General features: G+C 40.2%; 1 protein-coding gene across 1 annotated transcript; it reads right to left on the reverse strand.

The window, feature by feature from the left end:
- Nucleotides 1-3,995: 3,995 nt before the first annotated feature.
- Nucleotides 3,996-8,635, reverse strand: FBXO5 (F-box protein 5). The gene is made up of 4 exons (XM_053382205.1): nucleotides 7,980-8,635; nucleotides 7,119-7,209; nucleotides 5,295-5,468; nucleotides 3,996-4,970 (listed from the first exon to the last, which is right to left on the reverse strand). Exons 1-4 carry the CDS (start codon nucleotides 8,633-8,635, stop codon nucleotides 4,719-4,721), a joined length of 1,173 nt encoding a protein of 390 aa, XP_053238180.1. The 3' UTR covers nucleotides 3,996-4,718.

The raw sequence follows: 8,635 nt of genomic DNA on the forward strand, positions 1-8,635 counted from the left end.
GCTGAACTTTTTTTCATTTCAGGCCTATTCAGGCACACGATTTAGTTATATCCATTCTTAGATTTGTTTGGCGTGTCTTATGGTGCTCTATTGCCTTAGATCAGAACAGAGTATTGCAGGGAGTTGGACTGGTGACTCTTGCGCTCCATTCCAACTCTACAATTCTATGGACCACTTTGTAGTAGCAGCAGCAGTAGTAATTTTATTATTTGTACCCCAACCATCTGACTGGGTTGCCCCAGCCACTTGGGGCAGCTTCCAACAAATACAGAAGCATAATAAACCACCCAACATTAAAAACTTCTTCATACTGGGCTGCCTTCAGGTCTCTTCTAAAAGTCAAATAGTCAAACCTTGGGTTACAGACGCTTCAGGTTGCGTTTTTTTAGGTTACAGACTTCCGAAACCTGGAAGTACAGGAACGGGTTACTTCCAGGTTTTGGCGGTCACACATGCGCAAAAGCACTAAATTGTGCTTTGCGCATGCACAGAAGTGCCGAATCACAACCTGCGTGTGCACAGACGCGCAGCTGCGGGTTGCGAACGTGCATCCCGCACGGATCACATTCGCAACCCGAGCATCCACTGTAGTTGTTTCTTTCCTTGACATCTGATAGGAGGGCATTCCACAGGGCAGGCACAACTACAGAGAAGGTCCTCTGCCTGGTTCCCTGTAAATTCACTTCTCGCAGTGAGGGAACTGAAGGCCCTCGCAGAATTTAGATTTTAAAATGTATTCTATGTAGATATACCGCTTCACATGGAATTATTTACTCCGCATGTTACTGGGATTTTAGATTGGAAATGGCATTCTACTTTAAAATGAGAAGCATGCCTTGTTTAAAGTAGCTGCTTAAAATGTATTTATGAGCAAATTGTAGATGATCTTTCCCCCAGTTCATTGGTGTTCTAAGACACATCTGCATTTGTAATGCAATAAGTTAAACTGAATTACATCCTCACAAAACAATACTGAGTAGAAGACATGTGCCTAACAAGGTGTATGGTTCCCTTTCCGATTCATGCCTTGTTAACAACTTGCAGAATTAGCTCAAATGAGACATTGTTTCTTGTTTTGTTGCTTGAAAAAGAAAAGATGTAGTTTGCCCTCTAGTGGGAAGGAGGGGGAAACGAATACAAGTTGTGAAGAACAGAGCCAACGTTCAGTCTCATCATTGCCCTGGAATAGGCCAACCTCATCCTCTCAATTATTCATTTTAAGGCCAAATCGCCTTGAGATAATCGGCCACACCCCTCTGATGAACCTATGGAATGCAGACTTTATTGTACCAAACTGCCAGATGGTGGGAGCACCACGTTGCCTCCAACAGTATGTTTACTGCAAAGTAGGTGGCCATGGATGATTTGGGCTTCTATCCTAAACTCACTTACAGTGCAACCCTACAGATCTTTACTTGGAAGTATTTCCCAATTACTGCCAATAGGGGTTCAGCAGTAATCACCCCTGCTCTTTCAGACATCTTCTGAAAAAGACCTTTCAAACCTGAGATTCTTTGCCAACCAGCTTTTGGTTGTGTGCTTGATGCTTTTATTGTAGTATTTGTGTTTTTTTTAGTATCTTGTGATGTTTTATTTGAAAGCTGTTTTAAAATATTTAAATAAAATAAATTAGATCAAATGCTCAATAAATCCTCTGCATCAGCTTTATGTGAACAAATCAGGACTGATGTTGAATGTACAAACAGGTTGCCTTGAAGCGCCCAAAGCGCCATAACAGAACAACACCAGGTAGAATCAGGAATGTAGGAAGCTCTCTAACACTAGGACAATCCCTTAAGTCCATCTTGCTCAATATTGTCTATGGTGACTGGCAGCTGCACTTCAAGGTACAAAGTTCTCTCGCAGGCCTACCTAGAGATGCTGGAGATTGAACCTGCAAGTTTCTGCATGCAAAGCAGATGCTCTACAGTGGTACCTCAGGTTAAGTACTTAATTGGCATGTTCAAACACTGGAAAAGGCAACAGTAAATGCACGGTGCTACTTTTATCTAAATTTACCCGTCGTGATGTTCTCCCGTTTACTCTGCCTTCCCTCTTAGGGAAGTGGTGTAGCACAGTAGTACAGTGGTACCTCAGGTTACATACACTTCAGGTTACAGACTCCGCTAACCCAGAAATAGTGCTTCAGGTTAAGAACTTTGCTTCAGGATGAGAACAGAAATCGTGCTCCGGCAGCAGCAGGAGGCCCCATTAGCTAAAGTGGTGCTTCAGGTTAAGAACAGTTTCAGGTTAAGTACGGACCTCCGGAACGAATTAAGTACTTAACCCGAGGTACCACTGTAACCTGTTGCAGTAATCTAACCTAGGTTACCAGAGCATGGACAACAGTAGTTAGGCTATCCCTGTCCAGATAAGGGCACCCACAGATCTCTCTTCACCCTGCACCTACTTTCCAACTTTCTGCATCCCTGCTTGGTACACCAAAACTGTAATGCAGTATGACTTGAAGACAGTTTACTTGAAAACTGTAGGCAAAATTTATAACACATCACGGTGAACAATTATAGCACTATCATGCCCCTATGGCTTACTATTTCAGGGTTTCTGTATGGGATTCCCCTTGATTTTTGGAAGTCCTTTGCTCCAATTCCTGAGATTTTAACTTCTTGAAATTTAATTTTTTATATTGCAATTTTTTTATTCTAGTAGGCCACACTGACACCCAGGTGGTAAAAAGTAGGACCTCATTTTTTAAAATAAGGTGACCTCTTCTGTCCACTACAGAAATCTTGCACTTACCTTTTCATCATGAAGTGATTAAGATTCATAAGAGATGCCTTCCTGACAACAAATAATGTAAGCAGCCATAAAAAAATAAAGACATGCAGAAGAACCACATCAGATCATTGTGGCTCCTTTCTCCTTCCTGATCCCATCTCTTTCATTCCCTGCAACCCTTTCACTCTGAACTTGTTTTGTGGGCTTTCTGTAAAATTATAGTCTAAACATTGTTTTTTTTAAATGGATTCAGGTGGATGTCTGTGGTTCTCTGGGGTGGTGTGGTGGGATCAAGAAAAAAGTTGTGGATCATGCCTTATAACAACTCATAAAATGAATCAAAATGCACTGTAATGTTTTTCTTCTCCCATCCAAAAACATGTTTTCCTAGTACATTTGTGTAATGCTGCAACAGCCCCATCGTGTGGTCTCCTTTAAGCTATGCAATAACTAAGCAGTCACTGTAAAAAATGAAAATGGTGTAACTTAGGCCAGTTGAAGGACCCTAGAAAAGATACCAACCCCATGCAATTTTTCGAGCAACCTACATTTTCAAAGCACGATTGTGGCATAATTAGTAATAAGTACCTAAAACTGCATAACGCAAAGCTAAGGCTATGTGCAACATAATACACAATCAATGCCACAGAACTTCTAAAAAACTGGAAGAGAAAAAGTTTTGTAGGGAGCAACATTTCACTGTTAGGTTTCCTTAAGTGCAAAAAGTTGGTAGCAGTGTCACAATATAGCTGGAATCAAGGGGATACATCAAGTATATGAGCAAGAACTCAAATGGGCTAAACGCCACACCACTGTGCATACAAGTACCACAGGAATCCCTGCAGTAAAATAAGCTCATACATACCAGAGAGAGCTTAAAATGCTCCCACTCTGATAAGTTCCAAGTATGGCGAAGAAATGTTCTCTCCAGCTGCATGTGTAATATCTGTCATGGAACTCTTTATTATGAGAGGGGATTAAAAAAACCCACACACAGTTCTTGTTCTTATTGCTCAGGGCAATTTTCCTTTCTAAAAATCTAGGCCAGGAGTTGGGAACCTCAAGGCCAGAGGTCAAATGTGACCCTCCAAGCCTATTTGTCCCTAGTGACTCTTCACTGGGCCTGAACTGTGATGTGCACATGGCTAGCTTGGCATGGTGTGTGTGACTGCCTCCCCCATTGTATGGAGTTCTGTCCATGCAGGAATGTACCTGTCTCTAGTTATTTGTGTGCTGTAACAAACATAGTGTTGGTATTATTTATAAAGTTAAATTTATTTTTCAGCATAGAGACAGACAAATATTTAAGTATTTACAAGTATATAGGCAGGAGAAGCATCTTGGATTTGAAGAAAAGTAAAGGGATAACTGGCCATCAGGGTATTTGCCCAGGAATGAAATGGGGGCATGATAAACAGTATTGTTTCAGCAGTTATGAAGACCAGAGTGGTTATTAATCCCAGTCACATCCAATGCTTTGAAAATAATTAGACAAAAGTTGGTCAATAAATATTTCAAAACGCAAATACAAGGGTATTATTGCGTATTTAGCAAAAAATGCATTTCATATCCATTGTCATTCAACAGTAAAGTTCTAAAAGCTTTTGTAAGGCATGAAGTCTGAATACATTAAAACAAAAGCTCATTTCTTAAAACAAATTTATTCTACTGAACTTTCAAAACCTAATTCCACTTTCTGTCCAGATGCTACCCTCTCCATCCCTTTAAAACAAATTGAATTTAATTTTTTTGGTGAATGCCCTTTTTAAAACAGCAGGTAGGACATTTGGAATAGCAAATTCATTTTTAAAAAATTTAAAAGCATCTAACCCACTGGAAAAGTTCCAAAATACATTTATGTTTTCATTCTTTTTAAAAAATGGTTTTAAACAAGTCAGTTCTTTCTTTCATATTCACTCTTTTGGACCTCCAAATCAGGTTCCATGGTACAACAGCCACAGCCTGTCCCTCAGTTCAAATTAAAGCCTGCGTAAATTTTGTTTGCTTTTTTTGGTACCAGGAAGGGGTCCTGATTTGAAGGAGGGCTTCAAAGACTTTCCACTTAAGCAGTCCTTGGCACTATGGTAGCTGCATAAGCACTTTGTGCAAAAGTCAAAACCACAGCCTTCACGGATACATGTTGCCCTCTGCAGATGGGAATCATACTTAGCAGGTGAACCACAGTAGCTGCAGACTTTCAGGCTTTCAGTGTTTTTCAAAGTCATGGCAACCTGTTGAGCAAAATAAAATATTTTTTAAAAGGATTTTACTTTCGTAAACATCTCCCTGAATCAAAATGAAGCTTATTTAAATACACACCATGTTTTTACAGCTTGCTTGCCCTTCTAAAAAGAATTTAAGGCTTCCCCTACTTCAAATTCTATTGTCAAAAGATACAGCCTGTTAAACAGTTCAATATGTTGCTCGCTTAATCTGGCTTCACAAGGTTTGTACTGTATAAGAATAACTGGCACATGATATGGGGCCATTGTACTTGAAATTATTACTAACAATGTGGCATCACCAGAAGCCACTCAGAATTAAAAGCACTTTACCTCGGAAAACTGTGTGTACCGGCTGTAGGAGGAAGAGCTCTGGTTGTCCACCTTGATTCTGGATGCTTTTTTAGAGGTTTGTGCAGCTGATACTTTCTGAACGTGAGTTAACGGTTCTCGACAAAGAGCGTATTCCCTTGTATCACCCTGTCTGGAGGCTTTCACGCTGTTATTCTGCCAAGAAAATAATGTTTATTACAAGACTGCGGATTAAAAAAGAAAGTAAAGTGCTAATTATCTGTTAGTATACACATACACATCGGAACCTGCTTTTGTATTCAGGGAGTAAAAAAACAAAAGCAGAATAAGGAAATTTAGCCGATACTTCGGAGACGTCTTCCTTCTACTTTCTGGCACTATTCCTACAAAAGACAATCTACTATCTGACCAATAGATGTCTCAGCACTTTTGCCAAATTCTCAGGAATTTTCATGAATAAAAGACCCATGGTGTAGAACAGGCCATGCTAACTCACAGCTTGTATCAGCCCTCCAGGTGGCATATGGCCCAATAGCCTCTAGATGTGTCTTTGGGGACCTTATTAAAATTGAGGTATTAAAAATTAGATCCTCAAGTGTTTTTTGCTTTTGGAACTTCCAAAGAGAGCTATACAAATATGGATTGGCTGGCAGGCTACTAAATGTATTTGTAGGCCAATTTCTTCCCCAAATTTATTTGCAAGACTGGAACCAGGGCTTCAAAAAAAATCTATTTGATGGACTGCCAGTAGCAACAGCCACTGGCCACATTCACAATCCAATCTTGGCTTAATAAGCTGAGATATGTTTGAGGTTCATAGAAGTATAGAGTTGGAAGGGACCACAGGGACCATCTAGTCCAACTCCCTGCAACGCAGGAACCTTTTTGTCCAATGTGCATGCATCCACATACAGCACCTTTATGTAAGCATGCATGCATGACAGGAAGCCTCTATCTGTCATATATTTCTATTCCAACTGAACTGAAAACTATGGTTAATATCGTCCAAACAAACCAGGTTCTGGAAACCAGCTTTAAGCTACCTTTCATATTCTGACTTGTTTAGAAGCCATTATTTGCCATTTCCCAGTTTGGACATAATGGGAAACTAGTCAATTGCTGCTTCCTAGATTGTATGTTTGCAAAGCGCTGTGCGTGGTTGTATGAAGTTTCGGAATATCTCAGATGATTAAAACAAGATTTGATTGTACAGGCATTGCCACTGGCAACCCAGCATATAGACTCCTGGCATGTTTTGCTGCTTGCACAATTGGTGGTGCAAAACAGCTGCATGCAAAGCTGACCAAGGCCCAGCCCTTACTCTTGAGCCTTGCCACATATATTAATCAGGCCCTACCAAGTTATCTGGCACAAATAAAAGCAGGCTAACAAATCCAGCCAAAACTTGTGGGCCTGAGAAAACGAGCAAGTTACCTTTACAGGAGGGGTGTATATACCTTTTCAGCCCAATGGCCAACATGTCAGTGGTGGGTGGGGCCAGAGGCAGAATTGGGTGGAGCAACAAATCCAAATTGTGCCTTTGTACAGTAGACTAGTTCCTATGCATGTACCTCTCTACCCTCATAGAAGGAAGAGGCATCATCAGAATTCATGGAGGCATTTCAGCCATGCATGAAGACTTGGGAGTACAAAGGAGAGCCTGCCTGTGAAGTGTGTGCCCTGGACCAGACAGAGCCTGAGGTTCTCTACCTCTGCTTTTTAGCTTGTGTTAGCAATCAGAGGCCTGCAACAGAAATAATAGAACCCCCTGCCCCAGTTCCTAGATGTGTAGGTGCTTCAATAATAAAAACAGGACTTAGAACGGGGGAAAGTAGAGATTCTTACCAAAGTCAATTTCAGTGCTTTGTTATACATCTGGAAAGCCCACTTGTCATCTTGTAGAATTTTTTTCCACGTAGTGCTCACTTTAGCCACACTGTTGTGAAAAAACCCATCAGTTATATTCAGAAAATAAGATCAAATCCCGTTGCTTAACCAAGTAAACAATTCTACCTACAGATACCTTCAAGGCACCATTTATAAACCTTTCCATTATTATAAATCTATAGGCAACCTCAGTGCAGAGCTGTACATTCATCTCCCTCCTATGCCCTTTTAGAAAGGACGTGCACGTTTCAGAAGTGTCCACTCTAAGCTTAGCACAGCATAGGAGTTGGACAGGTTCATATTCTATTTTGAATAGTCCGAAATGAAATAAAGGAAAGCAGAAATGAAAAATGATAAAGGGTTCTAACATCTACAAATATAAAATTGTTTTCCCTACCAATGCCTTAACAAATTAAATTGAATGGGTAACATCCAATGTCATGTGAACAGACTTCCCCTTCCTCGCCTCATATGCTCAGAGGGTCTTCCAATCCTCCAGAGTGTATTTTGGAGTTTGGTGCAACTGCAAAGGTGAATAGAAAGAGGAATCCTGTTGCATAACCAACAGGTCTCTTCTGCTGATTGGATGTCACCCAACGAAGGTCATTCTGAGATATTAATATTTATTGCCAGAGCACTGGGAACAGACAGTAAAAGAGAATATTTGCACAATACTTCACATGGGTATGCTAGCTGACACTTAAGTTATGTCTTCATGCAGTATTCGTCCATGAGGAAAATTGGTGCACTAAAAATGGTCTCTTAAGCTTGACCTTATAATTCAGCTTAATGTACAAACACCATATTAAATGAACTCACTTTATCAAGTCCATATAGCTGAGATGTTTTAAGATACTTGCTAGTACATGACTGAACTTTCCATGGAACAGTTCACCAAGGATGTCTAATTTATCTAGTCCCATTTTTTTGCCAATTAGATTCCTAAATTCCATGTTTTGCTTGGAAACAATCTTATCTAAGACAAGAGCCCATGTCTTTGGATTTCTTCTACTAGTTTTTTTCAAAGTTGAGCAGACAAGTTCTTCAAAATGGAGGACTGGAAGCAAATTTTTTCTTTGATTAAGATGGTGATTTGGTGTATTATTGATGTTTCCTGCCAAAGGCATGCTATCATCGTGGACAGTAGATTCGTGCTGATTGCCCAACAAAGAGGAATACCCACTGTCCTCATTTCCATTGTCCATTTCACTGACACTCTGAACATGCCTCCACAATATTTCTTGGTTTTCTTTGTTGTTATGTACAGGTTCCTCGCCACTTTGGATGCTGACACTCTTGGGACTTCCATTGTGCAGGTCACTGTAGAAAACCTTCTGATAGTCTTTATTGCAGTCTTTACAAAAGTCTTTATCATAATTAGCAATACAGAGCTCTTCTGATCTTTTCTCTGTTCCACCTGGTTTTAATGGTGAATGTCCACAGTGAACATAGTAACAATTAACATCACGTTTCAT

The sequence above is a fragment of the Podarcis raffonei genome, chromosome 3, assembly GCF_027172205.1.
Source record: "Podarcis raffonei isolate rPodRaf1 chromosome 3, rPodRaf1.pri, whole genome shotgun sequence".
NCBI lineage: Eukaryota > Metazoa > Chordata > Lepidosauria > Squamata > Lacertidae > Podarcis > Podarcis raffonei.

Excerpts from the sequence above, each read along its gene's own strand:
- FBXO5 (XM_053382205.1), bottom strand. The coding sequence starts at position 8,635 with ATGAAACGTGATGTTAATTGTTACTATGTTCACTGTGGACATTCACCA. Across the intron at positions 5,469-7,118 it reads AAGCACTGAAATTGACTTTG|AATAACAGCGTGAAAGCCTC; the intron begins GTAAGAATCTCT and ends TTTTCTTGGCAG. Across the intron at positions 4,971-5,294 it reads GGTACACACAGTTTTCCGAG|GTTGCCATGACTTTGAAAAA; the intron begins GTAAAGTGCTTT and ends TTTGCTCAACAG.